The sequence below is a fragment of the Capra hircus genome, chromosome 17 (assembly GCF_001704415.2).
Source record: "Capra hircus breed San Clemente chromosome 17, ASM170441v1, whole genome shotgun sequence".
NCBI lineage: Eukaryota > Metazoa > Chordata > Mammalia > Artiodactyla > Bovidae > Capra > Capra hircus.
The window spans coordinates 59,587,801-59,609,301 of NC_030824.1; the positions used below are offsets into that span (position 1 = coordinate 59,587,801).

Here is a 21,501-nt window from a genome sequence, read left to right on the forward strand (position 1 = left end):
ATGCATTGTTCCATTTCCAAGGCAAGCCATACAATATCACAGTAATCCAAGTCTATGAGCCAACCACTAATGCTGAAGAAGCTGAAGTCGAACGGTTCTATGTAGACCTAAATGACCTTCTAGGACAACCACCAAAAAAAGATGTCCTTCTCATCACAGGGGACTGGAATGCAAAAGTAGGAAGTCAAGAGATACCTGGAATAACAGGCAAGTTTGGCCTTGGTGAACAAAATGAAGCAGGGTGAAGGCAAACAGAGTTTTGCCAAGAGAATGCACTGGTCATGGCAAACACCCTCTTCCAAAAACACAAGAGATGACCCTATACAGGGACATCACCAGATGGTCAATACTGAAATTAGACTGATTATATTCTTTGCAGCCAAGGATGGAGAAGCTTAATACAGTCAGCAAAAACAAGACCGGGAGCTGACTGTGGCTCAGATCATGAACTCCTTATTGCAAAATTCAGACTTAAATTGAAGAACCTAGGGAAAACCACTTTGGCCATTCAGATAAGACCTAAATCAAATCCCTTACAATTATACAATGGAAGTGACAAATAGATTCAAGGGATTAGATCTGATAGACAGAGTGCCTGAAGAACTCCAGATGGAGGTTCATAACACTGTACACAGGAGGCAGTGATCAAAACCATGCCCAAGAAAAAGAAATGCAAAAAAGCAAAATAGTTGTCTAAGGAAGACTTACAAATAGCTGAGCAAAGAAAAGAAGCAAAACAGAAAAGGAAAGATATACCCTTCTGAATGCAGAGTTCCAAAGAACAGAAAGGAGAGATAAGAAAGCCTTCCTCAGTGATCAATGCAAAGAAATCAAGGAAAACAACAGAATGGGAAAGACTAGATATCTCTTCAAGAACATTAGAGATACCAAGGGAACATTCCATGCAAAGATGGGCACAATAAAGGACAGAAATGGTATGGACCTAATAGAAGCAGAAGATATTTTAAAAAGGTGGCAAGAACACACAGAACTGTACAAAAAGATCTTAATGATCCAGATAACCATGATGGTATGATCACTCACCTAGAGCCAGACATCCTGGAGTGCAAAGTCAAGTGGGCCTCAGGAAGCATCAGTATGAACAAAGCTAGTGGAGGTGATAGAATTTCAGCTGAGCTATGTCAAATCCTAAAAGATGATGCTGTGAAAGTGCTGCCCTCAATATGCCAGCAAATTTGGAAAACTCAGCAGTCGCCAGAGGACTGGAAAAGGTCAGTTTCATTCCAGTCCCAAAGAAAAGCAATGCCAAAGAATGTTCAAACTACTGCACAATGGTACGCATTTCACACACTAGCAAAGTAATCCTCAAAATCCTTTAAGTTAGGCTTCAACAATACATGAACTAAGAATACCCAGACGTACAAGCTGGATTTAGAAAACACAGAGGAACCAGAGATCAAATTGCCAACATCCTCTGGATCATAAAAAAAAGCAAAGGAATTTCATACAAACATCTACTTCTGCTTCATTGATTACACTACATCTACTTCTGCTTCACTGACTACACACTTGATCCACTTAACTATGTGGATCACAAGAAACAGTGGAAAATTATTCAGTTCAGTTCAGTTCAGTCACTCAGTCGTGTCCAACTCTTTGCAACCCTATGAACTGCAGCACGCCAGGCCTCCCTGTCCATCACCAACTCCCGGAGTTCACTCAAACTCACGTCCATCAAGCCAGTGATGCCATCCAGCCATCTCATCCTCTGTCGTCCCCTTCTCTTCCTGCCCCCAATCCCTCCCAGCATCAGTCTTTTCCAATGAGTCAACTCTTCGCATGAGGTGGCCAAAGTACTGGAGTTTCACCTTTAGCATCATTCCTTCCAAAGAACACCCAGGGCTGATCTCCTTTAGGATGGACTGGTTGGATCTCCTTGCAGTCCAAGGGACTCTCAAGAGTCTTCTCCAACACCACAGTTCAAAAGCATCTATTCTTCAGTGCTCAGCTTTCTTCACAGTCCAACTCTGACATCCATACACGACTATTGGAAAAACCATAGCCTTGACTAGACGGACCTTTGTTGGCAAAGTAATGTCTCTGCTTTTGAATATGCTCTCTAGGTTGGTCATAAAGAGAGGGAAATACTAGACCACCTTACCTGCCTCCTGAGAAACCTGTATGCAGGTTAAGATGCAACACTTAGAACCAGTCATGGAACAACGGACTGGTTCAAAATTGGGAAAGGAGTATGTCAGGGCTGTATATTGTCACCCTGTTTATTTAACTTATATGCAGCATGCTGCTGCTGCTAAGTCGCTTCAGTGGTGTTTGACTCTGTGTGACCCCACAGACGGCAGCCCGCCAGGCTCCCCCGTCCCTGAGATTCTCCAGGCAAGAACACTGGAGTGGGTTGCCATTTCCTTCTCCAATGCATGAAAGTGAAAAGTGAAAGTGAAATCGCTCAGTCGTGTCCGACTCTTAGAGACCCCATGGACTGCAGCCCACCAGGCTCCTCCATCCATGGGATTTTCCAGGCAAGAGTACTGGAGTGGGGTGCCATTGCTTTCTCCGTATATGCAGCATACATCATGTGAAATGCTGGGCTGGATGAATCTCAAGCTGGAATCAAGACTTCTGGGAAAAATATCAATAACCTCAGATATGCAAATGATACCACTCTAATGGAAGAAAGTAAAGAGGAACTAAAGGGCCTCTTGTTGAAGGTGAAAGAGGAAAGTGAAAAGCTGGCTTAAAACTCAACATTCAAAAAACTAAGATCATGGCATCCAGTCCCATCACCTTGTGGCAAATAGATAGGCAAAAAATGGCAATAGTGACAGACTTTATTTTCTTGAACTCCAAAATCACTGTGGATGGTGGCAGCAGCCATGAAATTAAAAGACACTTGCTCCTTTGAAGAAAAGCCATGACAAACCTAGACAGCATATTCAAAATCAGAAACATCACTTTGCTGACAAAGATCCATATAGTCAAAGCTATGGTTTTTCCAGTAGTCATGTACAGATGTGAGAGTTGGACCATAAGGAAAGCTGAGCACTGAAGAATTGATGCTTTTGAACTGTGGTGTTGGAGAAGACTCTTGAGAATCCCCTGGACTGCAAGGAGATCAAACTAGTCAACCCTAAAGGAAATCCACCCTGAATATTCATTGGAAGGACTGATGCTGAAGCTGAAGTTCCAATACTTTGGTCACCTGATGTGTAGAGCTGACTCAATGGAAAAGACCCTGATGCTGGGAAAGATTGAGGGCAGGAGGAGAATGGGATGATAGAGGATAAGATGGTTGGATGGCATCATCATCTCTATGGACATGAATTTGAGCAAACTCAGGGTGATGGTAAAGAACAGGGAGGCCTGGAATGACTAAGTGTCTGAACAACAACAATGCATTGTGGGCGTCCTAGAAGAGGACAGAGGGTGGGTAGATAGATTTGTTTCAGAAAAATGATAAAAATTTCCCAAGTTCGATAAATGTCATGAATACAAATAGTTGAAAAGTTCAGTAAACTCTATGTGGGAAAATTCAAAGAGATCCACACTGAAACACATTACCATCACACTCCCAGAGGCAAAGTGTGGATCTCTAAAGGGGCAGCAGAGGAGCAACTCATTAGATATACAGGATCATCAATAAGTTTTTAAGCAGATTTCTCACTAGGAACTTTGGAAGCCAGGAAGCAGGGTCTAAAATGTCAAAAATGCTAAAAGAAAACAATTGTCAACCAATAATTCTACACCTGGCCTAACTGTACTTCTCAAGTGAGGGAGAAATTAAGGATGTTCCCAGATAAACCAAAACTGAGGAACTTTATTTTCCTTGGACCTGCCCTTCAAGAAATGCTAAAAGCAGTCCTGCAGACTGAAATAAAAGGACAATAGACTGTAATGTGAAACCACATAAAGAAATAAAGGTCTCAGTAAAGATAGACACATGGTCAATTATATGTTAGTATTTTTGTAATATTAATAATAGTTGGTAACTTCACATTCTGTTTTTTACATAATTTAAGAGACTAATGAACTTATACAAATAATTATTCTAAGAGTTAGTATTATTGTAACTTTGATATATAACTCCACATTTTGTTTTGTACATAATTTAGGATACAGCATTAAAAAACAATGTATTAATATGTGTGGGAGCAAGGGGTATCTGGGAAACTTCCCCTTGGTTTTGCTGTGAATCAAAAACTCTAAAAAATAAAGTCTTTCTATAACAAAATGATCTGTTTATGTTATTGGAAGACATAAACATTGCGCACTGTTGGTGAGAAAGCACAGTGCATTGTTGTTGAGAATGAAAAATTTCATAGCCATTGTGGTGTCGTGGCAGCATGGTGGTTCTCAAAAAATTTAAAATAGAGTTACCAAAATTATTTAGCAATTCTACATCTGAGTATATACACAGAAGAATTGAGAACAGGGTCTTAAAGAGATATTTGTCCACGCATGTTCACATTAACCTTATTCATAATAGGAAAAACACTGAAGCAAGCCAAGTGCCTTTGACAGATGAATGGATAGCCAAAATATGGTCTAAACATACAGTGGAATACTATTCAGCCTTAAAAAGGAAGGAAATTGTTACAAATATTACAACATGGAAGAACCCTGAGGACTCTGCAAGCCCTAGGAAAGCATACAAGCATTTGTGGGTCCATAGCCTGGTTTTACTTTAAGCACTGAGAAGATGACACTGTTTATTACAACATCTCCATTTTCCAACACAGAAAACAGAACAGGGTACGGATATGAGTCAGGGGGATGATTTTTATAGAACTGAAGCAAGATGAACATAACAGAGAATGGAACAGAGTCAAATTAGTTTTGGATATTCCCATGCAAGTTTTTCTTAATACGGACAGAACACAACATCAGAGACAAAGCTCACATAGCAAAATCATCTGGCTTCGTAAATTACATATGATGTGCCTGGGTCTGTTGACCCCACTTTGAATTTCAACTGACTCAACCTCTGTGGTACCTGGGTGCTTATCCCCTTTTATCACTTTGTTCTGCATTACTAAATCTCCCAAATGATTTCTAAATACAGTGCCATTATGCACGTCCAGGTTTATGAGCTATTGTAGGAAGAGTTACATCCTTTGACTATATTCTACACATTTCTGAAACAGTAGGTTTAAATTCAAAGCAACCTTATCATGGTAACAATAAGTTTAAGCAGTTTATAGACATTTTAGAAAACTGCACAGCTTAGGAAGCTATGCAAATTATGTTGTTTAGTACAGCATAAAAAATTTCTGAAAAGTTTACTGTAAGTTGAAATTAAAAACATTTCCCCTACTTGGTTAGCACTACTGAGTTTGAAATGTATCTCTTACTAAAAACGATACCTGGTACAAAATAAAATATGTAACTATAAATATTTAAAGAAAAAAGATAAATTAATATTGCTACCTAAATCTACACTTAATGTCAGTGCCAAGTATCTAGTTCATTTACATTAATGAATGTTTTAAAAGCCAAAGAAAAATGATCAACGGCAGTTAAAGAAAGTGAAACTGTGTTTCATATACAGATTCTCTTTTTAACTCTCATAAGAATTTTCTTTTATTATTACAGTCTCCCAGTAGTTTTGGAAATCAAAGATTAGTGAAGTCAGGTGACCCGCAACAAATTCCACAGGTTTTAAGTAGCAAAGCCAAATTTCCAGCTGAAGAAGAAATCTCTAATAGCTAGAATTTTAATGTCATGATTCCTATGATTCGTATGCTTTTCTCTTATAAAGCTTTTTTAAGTCTACTTAAAGCTGTTAAGCTTAAATACCATATGTGAAAATTAACATTTTAAAGCAAACTTTTAAAGGACATAAAGATATAAATGCCTAAGAAATTGACATTTCTCTGTTTTATTGACATTTAAAATCTTTCCTTTTTATTTACTTAGATTTGGTTTTGGTGTAAACTTGAGATCCCTTTTGTATCCAGCAAACAATTTTTAAAAGATCCTTTCCTCTGCATTTTTTTAAATTCCCAAACTATAAACTTTATTGATGTCAATATTTTTTTTCAAAAAATTATAGTCAAAAATTCTTTTCTTTCCTAGTTTCACATCTTAGGGATCTGCTGTGGAAAATAGCACCAGATTGTAAATAAGTAAATAAATACAAATAAAAAGGAGTGGCATCTCTCTTCCATTCCCATCTGTGTTCTCTGCTATTGCTTATTTTGTTTATATTCAGGAGAAAGTAAGGATTAATTGTCTCTCCACTTAAGAACACCAAAATCCTGTCTCTTTTTCTTAAATCAAGAAGATCTTTGTTTTGAAATTTTGTTTTTAATTAGAGGACAACTGTTTTACAGTGTCATGCTGGTTTCTGCCTTACAACAACATGAATCAGCCATGAGTATTCAAGGAAGAAAATATTAAAGTCTGATTTGCGTCTGAGAAGGAAAGTGGGTCATTGTCCTTTCCTTCTCTCTTCTGCCTATTCCTACACGCTAGTCATGTAGCCATTTATTTAGCAACTGGCATCTTCAGAAAGTTTAACTGTCAAAACTCTGTATGAATTTATCACTTTAAAGAGGAGCAAAGTGTTTTGAAGAAAAAACAAAATATCACAAAATTATTTAAAAGTAAACAAGATGAATGAAGCAGAGGAAGAGTTCACCTAAAGGGCCTAAATCCCCCTAATGTTATGTCGAAATATTATATTCTGAATAAACACCTTCACCTTGCTATAGATATTCTAAGAGCCTGACTATATGGCAAAGCCAAATGCTAAATTTGCTCACAACAAGGATAAAAGTGAAAGTTTCAGTCACTCAGTCATATCCAACTCTGCAATCCCATGGCTCCTCTGTCCATGGGATCTTCCAGGCAAGGATACTGGAGTGAGTAGCCATTTCCTTCTCCAGGGGATCCTCCCAACCCAGGGGTTGGACCCTGGTCTCTTGCATTACAGTCAGATTCTTTACTATCTGAGGCACATGGGAAGCCCCATAACAAGTATGTCTGTCATTTATAAAAGCACTTTCGGAAGACAATTTTGAAATATTTTCAAGATGAAAACCTAAGACTGACAAAATACTAATTTACCTTAACTGAGTAGAGTCACTCAGTCATGTCTGACTCTTTGTGACCCAATAGACTATACAGTCCATGGAATTCTCCAGGCCAGAATACTGGAGTGGGTAGCCTTTCCCTTCTCCATGACCTTAACTGAGTAAGTAAGGTACAATTCAAAGGCAGGATAGAAAGGTTGTGTTGACCAAGTGACACTCAGTAAACACCAACTGGTGATGCTGGAAGATATTCTCAAAGAAGAAAATATTTTAGAGATGCACACAATTTTGAATTAAATCTATTCTTCTGTGTAATAGAATTTGATATCTGAAGCAGAAAATAATATTGAGCAGATTAACATTCTTTGTCCCTTGATAATTTTGCTTATTTGTATCCTCATATACATAGCTAAAGCTGTAAAAACTGCCCCCAAGAAAATTTTATTTGAATCTATAAATGACACTTTTATTATTTAGCTACTCAAAGCAATTATAATAATAAGTGGTACTTTAAGTATCACTTAAATAATGCACTCTGATAATATAACACAGAATAAAAAAGCACAAAGTACAGAAATGCACCATGATCTTCTTTAGTTGTTAAAGATCAGTCAAATACTATCAATGAACTATTCAACCACTTATTTAAGAAAATCAAAATGTCATTATTAGGCACAGCAATAATCTGGCCACTTAAGAAGTACAGAACACTACACTAGGATTCCTTCTGTAAATGTAGATGATAAAAAACTCAGAAGCTCTTTGCCTTTGAACCATTTTACTCAATCCAAAGTAAAATGATTCCCCATCAACTAGGTTTGGCCATTCCAGTAACAACTACTTTAGCCTGTCCTGCTCAACTATCCATTTAAATGTTATACTCTTACTTGTAAACATAATACACTTTTGAGGAATTAAACTTCCTCAATACAACAGTGAACCAGCTACCTACAATACTGAACTAAAAATGCTGTAATCAAAGAATATCATAGCACAATACGGATTTCATGGTGTTAGTAATCCAACAGTTATTCTTCACCTATTTATTCATTTATCATTTAGCTATTGAGCTCTGCCTGTGGTCAAACAGTCTGGAGGAAAACCACAGAACATGGCATCATGGAAGATACAAGCACAGAATGTTCAAAGAGAACGAACTCAACTCTATCAAATAATGTGCAGACATCAAGAAAGATAAGGACAGACACATGACCATTAGGTGTGATTTAAAAGGAGAATACTGATCACAATAAACAGATTTCAGTGAGTTCTGGGTCTGGAAATCTATTCAGAGTCAATCTCAGCTGGTCTCAGAACAGGATATAGAAATATGGAAATAGTGCTTTCAGCTACTGTGAAGGGTAGAGAAAAATGGGGTAGAATCTGGAAGAGGATAAGAAGTCAAGGTAAATACTCGAGTAGATATGAATGCTGATGAAACTGAATCAGTGCAAAAAAAGAAATTGATGATGTAGCAATTAAATATGTTTAATGGCTGGAGAAAGTCTTGGAACAAGTAAGAGGGGATGGCACCTGCAGTACAAGTGGAGACATAATCCTTAGACAAGAACAGGAACTTTCCAACCCATTGCAATAGGAGGGACATGGAGTGTGAGTTTATGTATTAGTACCAATAGTTTGGTAAATTTTCGAGTAGACAGTGAAGGGTTATTCTGGGACTAGACAAAGAACACATCCACATTACAGGACATCAAAGCTAATGGACATGAATTATCTAAGTATACATTTCTATTATTATCTTAGGGAATAAGGCAGTCTAGAGAGGCATTTGAGGATATATCTTAGATATTGCTTTGCTTGACTGAAAATCTGATTCATCCATTTCTCCCCATTATGTCCTTGTATAGTGAGGACCTGTGACTCACCAGTTTGTTCATTATACAATGCTAACAGATAAGGAGCCAAACTTGGAATATGTCTTCTTTGACAAGCTTTATCCAACATCTTAGTTTTCTCTGATTTTTCTCCAGACCTCTAGGCTACATCTCACAGTATAATCAGGATTCATTCATTGCATATTTATTCCCTACTTGTACTATCTCAAATAAAGATAAAGATGAGACCAAATATTTTACAGTAAAATAACACTGTTTCTCGCTCTGTGAAAATCCTAGTATTAGATATAAAGTAGGCACTTAATAAATGCTTCCTGCATTTATCTTTCATCTTTTTAGAGCAGAATGGCTGATTAAAAGTTGTATGCAGAAATTGCTTGGAATATGCATAACTCCTCATGGCATCTGTTGGGTATTGCTGGGAGATGCTGAAATCAATTTTGTCCTTTACATGCTATTCAATTAGTTTGTTTAGGGCAAGGTTTAAAATGTGTATCAGTCAGAAGCATAATAGTGAGTCAAGTACAAAAACTTCCTACTAAGATTTGTACCCACTATCTTAGGGAAGAGCTCTGATCTAAAAAAGTATTCAAGTGTAGGTAGGTTTAAGTAGAATTCAATGTTAAAGACTGACAACTACCCAGTGCTACTTGTTTTGTGTAAAGTAAAGAATCTATCTGCAAGGCAGGAGACCCAGGTTCAATCCCTGGGTCTGGAAGATCCCCTGGAGAAGAGAATGGCTATCCACTCCAGTATTCTTGCCTGCTAAATCCCATGGACAGAGGAGCCTGGCAGGCTGCAGTCCATGGGGTTACACAGTTGGACATGACTAAGTAACTAACAATTTCACTTTCACTTCTTTAGTGAAAAAAATATTTGTAAGAGAACACTCATCAGTACAGCCTATTCTGGACTGTTTAAGAATAATGTTTTCTTCAGTGCAGACTGAAAGCAAATTTTAAGTATAAAGGTGTCTAGTTTGTTAAATAAGTGAAGCCTAAGTTTAACTCCAAATTTAATTCTTAATTCTTAATAGTTAGTCATTATATTTATTTTTTTAGATATCCCATATTTAAATCAAAATGAAAATATCACTCACATATATTTTTATTTTAAGAAAGAATCACACCATCAGACTATATTGACCTTTAATTTTATCCAACAGGTTACCATGGAAAGTTAATGAATTAGCAACTAGAATAGCATTTAAAAACCAAAGGTCCCAGATATTACACTTGGCAGTCAATAGAACTCCAAGGAAGACAGTGATTATATTTACTGTAACTTTTGTCACTCTATAAAATATGGATAGAATGAACTATTCCATTTTTCCATGCTATATGCACACTGACAATTATCTAATGAAATGTATCAAGAGACTTCGAATTTTAAACTGCATGAAAACCTACACCAAAACCAATAGGAATACCTCTTCAATGGAATCCCATATCCCATCTAGATAATATACATAGAAAAACTCTTTTAAAAGCATTTGTTTTATAAAATATTTTAACATTTTAGCCATCTAATAAATTCCATAAGATGCATGTACATATATAAGATTTCTATTTGTCAATACTTACATCTAAAAGTCTGATAATAACAGAGTCAACACATCTATAGGTAAGAAATATTAAACCTGTTTAGCTATTATTCTAGGTTTCTATTTATTTCTCACTAACTTACATGGATTTTTATACTATTTTTACTCAGACCACATATTAGGTTCTAACTAGCAGTAAAATGGCAAAGTTTACATTATTAAAAAAATACATGGAATTATTTTTAAATTAACCAATAAACTATGATCCATTACTTCTTTTTATAAGTTTTTGATGGGAGAGAAAATATACATTAGTCAGGGATTTCTTTTTAATCACCAGGAAAAAAGATAACACAACTCTTTCTCTTAATAAAGCATTTTTCCCCCATGGAGGCAATATACCCTAAAATGGAAGCTATTAAGCAATCAATGACACCGACTTAACTAAAATATTGCAAATACGATAGTATAATATCTTAGTAAATATGAGAATTTTGGAAGTCATAAAATTAAAGACTTTGATATGTATAAGATCAATAGATGTGACTTATCACTATTTAATATGAGCTTTAATTTTTAAATGTCATGTTCCAGTGAAAAAAATGAACTGCACAGGAAAATTGAAATTTCAACAAAGAATCAAGACAAAAAAACAAACTTTATATTAAAGTACCTTTAAGAGGTATATACTTACGCAGCAACCTCCTCTTTTGACAATCCTTTGAAATTCACCTCCAGATAATGATCTATGTCATCTTTTTCTTTGATCAGTTCAGACCTAAATGAAATAGAAAGAAATAATAAAGAACTGCCTTATCGAGGTGAAAAGCTACGAAACATATAAAATGCTGCCAGGAGAACAGGAATATTCAGGGTATAATATCTTAGATAATAAATGTTCTGCAAGAGCTACAGTGTTAGGCTCTTCATTGATAATTTCAAATTTTTAACTTTCTTGAATGGAGAAAGGGAAGAATACTGAACTCAGTATTAAACAAATAAAACACCAACATACTAAAATAGTCTACATTCTTAAATAAATGGGGTTTTCTCCTCAAAACTTTTAAGATTGTCCATTTTACTTATGTTCTCTCACAACCTTCCAGCTACAGAAGTCAGATTGTTTTCAGCACAGTATCGTGAACTAAAACACCCCTATTTGATACAAATGTGTTTAATTTATTCGTTGAAAACATAGAATTTTGCTCTAACATTCTGTTCGAATAGTTTTTAAAAAATCACACATAAAACTCAAATTACTATTAAAAGTTCAAGCTGAAAGTGATTTTAAGAAGACTTTAATGAGAAATACATTACACATGTAATATATTCATTCTTCATACCCCTTGTACCTTTAAGAATAAGCAGACTATTAACATATCATGGCAACTGAAGTACAGGATATACAAGTATCTCTTTTTATTCAGAAACTAATGGAGAATGTTGATTAAAAAATTTTACTTAAATGGTTATGATAATGTTTTTCTTTAATAAAAAGAATTCATAATTTTTTTCTTTAAAATCTGTCTTATCCTAGGGATGTGACACTGAGTTGTGTTTTTGCTCATGTTGAAAAGAAAATGTAAACTCAGTTATTACAAAATGACAGGAAGAAGCAGCTAGCTTTTTCAGATTTTGCAAATATTTCACATTGTCCAAAAGGAAGATGGAAAATAAGAATGTATACACTGAAGCTATGCCTCTATCAAAAATGTCGCTTTTCAAATGATTTGAAAGTAAACATAATTTTCTGCAATTCTATTTTACAGTTTCTACAAATTTCATTTCTATTACAAAAGAACTTTGGTGCCAGTTTAGCTGAACGTATTTATTTTGGTCCAGGAGCTTTGGTCTCTGCCAGAAATACCAAAAATGAGGTATGGTGCTTCTTCGAACAAAGCAGTCTCATAATACTTTGATCATTATGCCTTGTAGGAATTGAAAGGCATGCATAAAAAGATAATCAAACCTACATATGCAAATTATTTATGTTGATAAATAATATGTGCATAATTAAAAATCAATAAAACTAGACGTGGAAACTTCTAAGTAACACAGTCTTAGTTAATATGCATAATTACAATCAAAAACATCAAGTTCCTGCCCTGCAGGTTTTCGGCCCAAGATGAAAACTCCCTGAATTCAGCAGCCATTCACAGGCAGGGGAGTTTTGATGTATTTTCAAGCTCTAGGATCATTTCAGGCACTAAATCATGACTACTAGTTTACCCTCAGAGTAAGACTGTGTCTTCCTTCCTCCAAAACAGAAATCAGGATCGAGGTCTTGTGGTTTAGATGCCATACAACTTTCACGCCTACAGCTTCTGCTTTCAATTTTTCCACACATATTTTAAAAAGGAAATGTATTTCCAAAGCTTTGCAGGAACCACAATATAATGGCAGGAGGAAATAAAATGACCAAATGAGCACTTGCCTGCTAAATAAATATAATCTTAATCTTTGAATAAGATTTATTAATCTTTCTGAAACAGCAAATTTGAACATTCTGAATATAAAAATGTACTTTTGTCTTTAAACAATTTTTATTGCTGAGATATGTTACTGACATTTCTTACTGCAAGAAATTTCTTCTGTAGGGAAAAAAAAAGAAAGCCAGGGTCACATACCTTGGAATTGTTCTTGGTGAGCACGGCAGCTTCTGTCTAGCCAAGGCCGTAAGCTTTGGGCGTGTCATGGGCAGCGGGGGCAGGGTAGTCATTTTGGACTGCCAAAAAAAATAAATAAACGGAAACAGTATTTAAACAGTAAATCATTCAAAGAATCTTTTAAGACATGATTAGAGATCTAGTCAGTCATCTGAGCTGAGAATGCCTCTGCACGTAGATCTTTAGCTCTGTTATTCAGGCATGAAGCTCAGTGAGTGAATACTGCAGGTGGCTTCTCTCATTATTTTTCTTACTATCTGCCTTTTGGCCAATTTATTACTTGTCTGCATCTCCATCACAAAGTAGAGAAGAGAAAATCTGATAAATGTGTTGAAGATTCAAACAACTAGGAGCTTTGGTATGGGTTTCGTCAGTAGAGCTGGTTGCAATTAAAAAGCGAAGATTTTTAGGGCAGCTATGGATTTCAAATACTCATGCTTTGCTCTCCTGTTACAAACGATAACTTAAAATTGTTCATACTTTGCTGTTTTCTAAAAACTTTCTCACAAATAAAGGCTTTTCCTTAGACGTGCTAAATGCTAAGAACAATTCTCAACAAGGAGACAGCTGGGCATATATCTGGAAAAGATGAAAACTCTAAATCAAAAAGAAACATATGCACCAATGTTTGCAGCAACACTATTTATAATGACTAAGATGTAGAAGCAAACTAAATGCCTATTGAGCAAAGAATGGATAAAAAAGATACGGATAAAAAAGATAATATTCCATACACAATGGAATATTAATCATAGAAAAGAATGAAATAATGCCATTTACAGCAACAATGGATGGACCTAGAGATTATCATACTAAGTGAAGAAGTCAGACAAAGACAAATATCATATAATATCACTTAGATGTGATATATGTGGAATGTGGAATCTTTATATGTGGAATCTTTTAAAAAACTATAAAAATTACCTTATTTACAAAATAGAAACAGACTCACAGATGTGGTAAACAAACTTATGATTACCAAAATGGAAAGGGGGGAGGAATAAATTAGAAATTTGTAATTAACAAATACACATTACAACATATAAAATAAATAACAGAATCTACTGTGTAGCACAAGGAACCATATTCAATATCTTGTAATCACCTATACTGGAAAATAATTTGAAAAAGAGTATTACATATATTATATGTATACAGGGGCTTCCCTGGCGGCTCAGATGGTAAAGCATCTGCCTCCAATATGGGAGGCCCAGGTTCAATCCCCGGGTTGGGAAGATCCCCTGGAGAAGAAAATGGCAACCCACTCTAGTACTCTTGCCTGGAAAATCCCATGTACAGAGGAGCCTGGTAGGCTACAGTCCACGGGGTTGCTAAGAGTCAAACACGACTGAGCAACAACTTCACTTCACCTTATACATATATTCAGATATATATAACTGATCGCTTTGCTATATGCTTGAAACATTATAAATCAACTATACTTCAACTTAAAAGTGTAGTGGTTTAAAAAAGATTGCTTAAAACAACAATCAATGTATTACCTTTCATGTTATGTGGGTCAGGAGTTAGGAGAAGGCACAGTGGGGATAGCTTTTCCCTACTTCATTTTTACTGGGGCCTCTGCTGAGAAGACTCAGAAGTTTAGGGGTAACTCAGTGGTGGGAAAGAGGAAATAGCTATAAGGTCTTCACTCACATATCTGGTGGTGAATGCTATTATCTGGGACCTCAGCTGGGGCTATCTATCAGAACACATACATGTGACCTCCTCATATGGCTCGGGCTTCCTCTTAGTATGGCAGCCTCATACTTCTTAAGTGGTTGCTCAGGGCTAGAAAGGCAAGTACCCAGAGAAAAGCCAAGTGGAGGCTGTATTCCCAGGGTCTCGCTTTGGAAGTCACATAGCATGACTTCCATTGTTAAAACAGGCTGCCTAGATTTAAGGCTAATGAAATGGACTCACCCACTGAGGGGAAAGCATTGACGTCACATTGTAAGAGGAAGATGTGGCATGGAAGATATTGTGGCTATCTTTGGGAAGTGCAATATGCCACAATGGAGAAAGTAAGTGAGCCATAATGAAGGCAGATCTATAAAATCCAGTTATCTAAATCTTACTCCAAAAAGGAAGAAGTGTGGGCGTGATGTTGATGGACTTATAGTGGAAAACTGTCGCATGTTACAAGCACTTTCAGATACAAAAGAACTCACCTTCTCCTGTTGGAGAGGCATTCAGAAGACCAGAGCCTCTTGATTCTACCACCACTATCTCCACAAGTTTTGACCTCTACCATTTCACTTCTACCTCTACCATCCTGGGTCACATACCCATAAGCAAGGCTTGTTTCAGGTTCTAAATCACTTCCTCCAGTATTTATTATCTCTGTGACCTAGGGTAAATCACCATCAATCTGGGCCTTAATCAACAAATATGCATTAAGCTACTGCTTAGTGCCAGGTACTATTTTAGGTGCTAAAGATGAGGCAGTGAACAAAAAGACAAAAATCTCTAGCCTCACAGAATCTATATTATAGGGTCAGTATGGTGGGGAAACAGACAATACACAAACAAGCAAAAATAACACAGAAGATTAGATGATGATGGAATCTATAGCTGAAAATCAAGCAGGGAACTAAAAAGGACCCAGTGCTCACCAGTAGCCAGGGATGAATAACAGCAGAAAAATATGACATCAGAGAAGTTAGGGAGAAATTTGGTGGTGTTCTGATGATAACAGGGTCTTAAAGGACTTTAATGCTGATTGGAGGGTTTGAGCCCAGGAGTGACACAGTTTGACTTCTACTTTGAAAGGATTACTCTGGCATCTCTTTTGGACTTAGACTGTAGAGGGCAGAAAGACATGGAGACCAGCTGGAGGTTGCTATGAAATCTGGATGACAGAGGATGGTGGTTTAGGTAGAGGTGGTGGAGAGATGTGGTCAGACTCAAGGTAGGACTGCCTGCAGCCTGCAGAGACAACCTATTCCTCTAGAGCTGTGTACAAAGCCATGGCAAGATGGAGGCTGGAAAAGCAATGAGATTTGAGGAAAAGCCTTTTGAAATTCAGTGTGGAAATAGGCAGTCTAGTGTTTCTGAAAAAAAAAAAAATTACCTTGGCCTGAAAATAATTATTTGCATAATAAAGAGAAAATTCTAATGGAGATAAGTGTCATGTTTTAGATATAATGCGTGTGTGTGTGTGCTCAGTCGCATCTGACTTTTTGTGACCCTTTGGACTGTAGCCCGCCAGTCTCCTCTGTCCATGGGGTTCTCCAGGCAAGAATACTGGGGTGGACTGCCATTTCCTCCTCCAAAGGATTTCTTGACCCAGGGATCAAACCTGCATCTCCTGTGTCTCCTGCACTGCAAGTGATTCTTTACCACTGAGCCATTGGGGAAGTCTATAGAATCCTAACATTGCCCAGATTATTAGAGTATGATATGATCCTTGAAACATAAGGTCTACTTATTTTTATACAGTTATAGTTTTAAAGCACTCAGTCTAAATAGCAAATGTCAGTCATCGCCTCCAAAACAAACATTTAAGAAACATAATGTATTGCATGCCATAACTTCATAAGAAAGTTACTTTTTTGTATATAAAAATTTGTATTTTTCTGATCAGATGTTATACCAACTTGTTGAGTTAACTGGATAAACAGAACTTACTAAATGACAATACTGTATAGAACACATAGGGAGAAGTTAAAGCTAAGGCAAAATTAGACCTGGTGGACAGATTTAAAGGGCAAAGGCTCCCCAATCCTACTCCTTGTGAGCCTGTTTCAGAGAAGCTGTGAAGACTCTACATTGCAGAGTCCTCAGCTGTTATGGAGCAAATAAGAGCAAATCTGGGCCATCTCAGCTCCTAACCCAGTGTCTGCCCCCGGGGGATTTGGAAAGGGAAAGAAAGGAAGCCTGTGCTTGGTTCAGTCTGGACATTCCTTCTCTGACAAATGAAGACTGTTCTAACAGTCCCTATGCTTACCAAAGGCATTGGGCAGAGGTGATCTCTGCATAATCTTAGGGGCCTTTGGAGGGTTTCTCAAGGAGCTTCAAAACCAGAAAAAGGTACTTGAAATTTCTTCAAACACTAGGAAGACCCAGACACTTGTATACAGTGGGACTAAATATATTTCCCAGGTGGCGCCAGTAGTAAAGAACCCACCTGTCTATGCAGGAGACATAAGAGATGCAGGTTCAATTCCTGGGTTGGGAAGATCTCTTGGAGAAGGGAATGGCTACCCCCTTCTTGCCTGGAGAATCTTATGGACACAGGAGCCCGGTGGGCTATAGTCCACGGGGTCACAAAGAGTTGGACACAACTAAGCGACTTAGCTCGCACACAGAGGGACCAAACCCCAGAAACTCAGTGCCATCTCACGTATTCCAGCAAGGCGTGTATAAGCCTCCCAAGAGCTGGCCTACCAGGTTGTGATATAAAATTAATCCTCACTGATGTTTACTTGGGTTAGACCATTTTTGCTAGAAAATACAAGCATCTAATAAAATCTTATGCACATGTTAGACGTGGAGAGGAACATGTCTTCTTCGTCACGCAGATCAACTGCGATTTTTTTTTTTTAATCTGAGTCAACGTTTCCAACCATTAAAGTTTCAGCTGCCAGTTCCTTCATTTTGCTCTCCTCTGATCTAAGAACATTAGCAGCAGGAGCACCTTTACTCTTAAATTTAGTTTAATGTAAGTATTGCAAGCCCTGCTGGCAAGCCTCAAGGCACAACTCTGAATGGGGGGTGGTCAGAGCTGAATGATAAAGTGGAAAAAAATTATTAACTGCGCGCTGGAAAAAATATCCCTCAACCATTTTATGTTGAAAGTTTAAGCTCAAAGTTAGGGTGGAATGTGACGGGCTCCCTTCGCTGCTCTAAGCCCCACATCCTCCTTAGCCTATGCCTATTGGGAAAGGGGTATTTGTTTTTTACAATCCATACATGGCTATGTAAAGATATTTTGTTTTACATAATAGGTAGCTGTTTAACCAAATTTTATGACACACATAATATCTGAAACACATCAAATATGTAAAAGGATCCTGTAACATATTATTTTCCTATCTAAGTAATCACCATCTCTTTTATGTCTGATCAGTTCAGTCTTATTTCTGTTGAATGTTCTTAGAGTAGAAAATAGCTGCATTTTAGCATATAGAAGCAAACCAAGGGGAAAATAAGTGAGAAAAAATGCAAGCACACTTAGGGGCCTGTCATTTCAGGCTGAAATCATACCTGTTGAGTGAAGAAAGCCTTTTCTTCTTTGTTAATATGAACAGTATCATTTTCCTGGTGTAGACTAGAGAGTGTTCCCTGCTTTCTAGTGGGCTCCATCCAGAAGGAATGGGACTAGCGCTGGGAGTGGCTGATCTAGGCCTGAAGCAGAAATGGAACCCATCATCCCTCACAACTGACACTTTATCAGGGTCCTCCTAGCTCCACACCACACATGGTGGGTGCTACCGCAGGATGGGTACCTAAGGGAGAATAATGAGAGGTACTTCCCTGGCTGGTACCCAAGTGAGCCTAGCCCTAGGAGGTCAGGGTGAATCTGTCTGTTAGGGGACCCAGAGGCAGCTCCCCCAGTGCTACAAAACGGGCAGTGTACTCTAGGCATCACAGGAGCTGAGACAAAGATCAAAAGGTTGCCTTCAGCCATTCCACTGTTGGTATTCAGAGGAGATTTGGTGGACTCTTTGATCTCCTGGTTGGCTCCTGTATCACAGTTACAATCTCTAAGTTTGGCCCCCACATGCAAAGACAAATGAGAATGGAGAAATACAGGATGAAAGGTTTGAGAGGGGTGGATCAGGCTGAATGTGTCCCATGGTGTGAGTTTAAGTTTCTGGCCCCCAAGTAAAATTCTTCAAAGAGTAACCCTCTTTCCCCCACAATCCCCAGAGATACCCTTATCAAGAAACACAAAGGAAGGGGAAGCCTAGAGTTGTATAGACACAGGCTACCTGGGGAGTAACTACGTTTGAGGCTGACCACTATTTCCAGAATTCAGTCACCTTGGGGGAAAAAGTTGAAATGTGAGAAAGAAAACCAATAAACACACAGCAAGCAAACGTATCATGTGTCACAAGAGAGTTCAAAATAAATATGATTCTACCATCATCAACAAGATCATCAATAAGAATTGGAACTTTTCATATTATCATCACAAGCTCTTTTACTATGAAAGTTTAAAGAAAACTATAGAAGAAACGTCAGTAATCTGCTCCTGAAAAGAGTAAAAAAAAAAAAAAATCACATAAAATAAAAAGTCAGTAAATGTTTATCCCTTGTATTTTTGGACACATTTAGCATTCTATGATAGGTAAACAGGTTGTTAAAGAAACAGAAACCACACATTTCCCGCTAACTGACATGCACTGATAGTTAAATCAACACTTAAAGCAGGAAAAGTGTTTGAAAGTGGGCCATGTTTCACTCGACTTACATTTGGAGATTACTGCTGAAGGTCTCTCCAGGTTTACAGACTTCAGCCTGAAAATTTGGAAGCAAAGAATAATAGCAAAGGAGAGAAGAAAAAAGTTAAAAATTAGTCAACAGACTAACTCACTAACTCCCCTCACTGCTCCAAATCATGTAATAAGATTTATTTGTACCACAAAACACCAGGTATCTACTTGTAGTTATATAAACTTAAAAAAAAGAATCCTGCTGTGACAGCTGACTTATTACGTCAATGATTAAAGATGCAAACCATAAAAAAATAAAATAAAATAAAACAAAGTATAGCTCCTATTGGAGAACCTAATCACTAATTCAATGAAATATCAATACATCTGAAATACTATTGATATATTCTTTTGGGACTCTTTTGGGACCCCATGGTCTGTAGCCTGCCAGGCTCCACTGTCCATGGGATTTCCCAAAAGTCAGACACAACTTAGGGACTAAACAACAACAAAAATCGGTGTATTCTTATATAAATGGGACTAGTGATAATGTGATCTCTCAAACTTTGGTTATCTACCAAAACTGAGGGCATCTCAGTTCCTACCCAGTTCTAAACAGGACTAATTGATTTTTTCCACTGCCCTCAGAGGGTAAACTGGGCGGCGAGGAGAGAGCCCTTCTGTGCTCCCCCTTCTATGCATTTCTGGAAATAAATGGCGAGGGCCTTGGCTTAGTAAGCTTGTCGCTCGACTGACTGAGGAAGGTCTGTATGGGTCAGAGGAGGGACTGCCTGGAAAAATAACCCATCTACTTCTTGGAGTCCGCCACGAATCTCGATGGATTGGTCCTGGGGAACAACTCTGGTTTTCTGTTCCGCCGAAGTGTGTCCCTCACCCGTGGCAGGTGCTGGGCGCCGGCGCTGCCCTCTCCTCCCGCGGTGGTTCCCAGACACTGCGGAGCAGGCGCAGAGAGAGGACGCAAGAGTGTCTCCACGGATACAAAGGGGGCGGGACGGGACGGAAGGGGCGGGGTTAGGCTAAACTGAGATTCTGGATTGGTGCAGCTTCCACTCTCCTCGGACTCAGGGGCGGAGCCTTGCAGGGGCGGGGCCTAGTGCGCGCAGTGCTGGGGAGGTCCACACCCGGCAGCTTTTTCCCGCCAGATGACTCAAGTTAGACTGTTCTCAGAAATTAGTTCACCTTATCCAAGAGGCCTCTAATTTGCCGCTCTGAATCATTTCCCTCACTGCACTGCATTCTCAATATTTTGCAACATTGCCCTATCGTCCACACATTGATGGAAAAACGCTCAGCTTGGCGTTAAAGACCCCAAGACCCCAAGACCCCCACTATCCAGCTGGATAAGTCGTTCATTCTCATCTTCCTCAGCCTCTATTGCGCTCAGAACCATTTTTTTCATGTCCCACGCAAACACCTTTCCCAATCCTGTTTTCAGAAAGAGAATCCAATTTTGAGTGGTGATGAGCTAAAAACTCAAGGTCTCTTTCATAGACTCTCCCTGCGTTCTGTCTTTACATATATATTTTAAAACTTCCTCTGAAACTCGGGATTTTATATTTACACCCACTTAATGTCAGCCAGTTAATCGCAGTCCAAGGTTCCACCCCTTCTCTCACATGTAAATATAAGGAAGTGAACTTCCTGGCTCATTGTCTCATACAGATAGAGGGCAAGACAGTGAAGCTTGTTGCTTATTACTCCGCAAATATAGATGTGCTGGAAAGCTAAGCGTTTATTCATTGGCTACTGTCACGCTCTGTAAGAAAGTGAGTCAGCTGTACTGTTCACACCATTCTGTTAATCATAAATCGATTCTATTTGGACTACAAGCACAACAACCATAGCCACACTTTCATTCCAACATCTAATTTGCTGCAATAAATTACTGAATTACTTCCACCAAGTAAATTTACATTATATTGAATACATTCAGTCGATCACTGTGACTACCTGTGACTGGGCTCCATGGGACCCCTCGAATTCTGTTCTCATGAACTCATTTCTCAGTTTCCAGAAACAACACAG

At 38.0% G+C, this 21,501-nt stretch overlaps 1 protein-coding gene across 1 annotated transcript in view; it reads right to left on the reverse strand.

Moving 5' to 3' along the window:
* The window catches only part of TTC29 (tetratricopeptide repeat domain 29), a 259,564-nt gene extending 239,136 nt beyond the window's left edge, over positions 1-20,428 (reverse strand). The window contains exons 1-4 of the mRNA XM_005691202.2: positions 20,351-20,428; positions 19,494-19,540; positions 13,037-13,134; positions 11,104-11,187 (exon numbers count right to left, since the gene is read on the reverse strand). Coding sequence (XP_005691259.1) covers positions 11,104-11,187; positions 13,037-13,128 — 176 coding nt within the window. The 5' untranslated portion in view covers positions 13,129-13,134; positions 19,494-19,540; positions 20,351-20,428. The remainder of the gene's footprint in view (positions 1-11,103; positions 11,188-13,036; positions 13,135-19,493; positions 19,541-20,350) is intronic.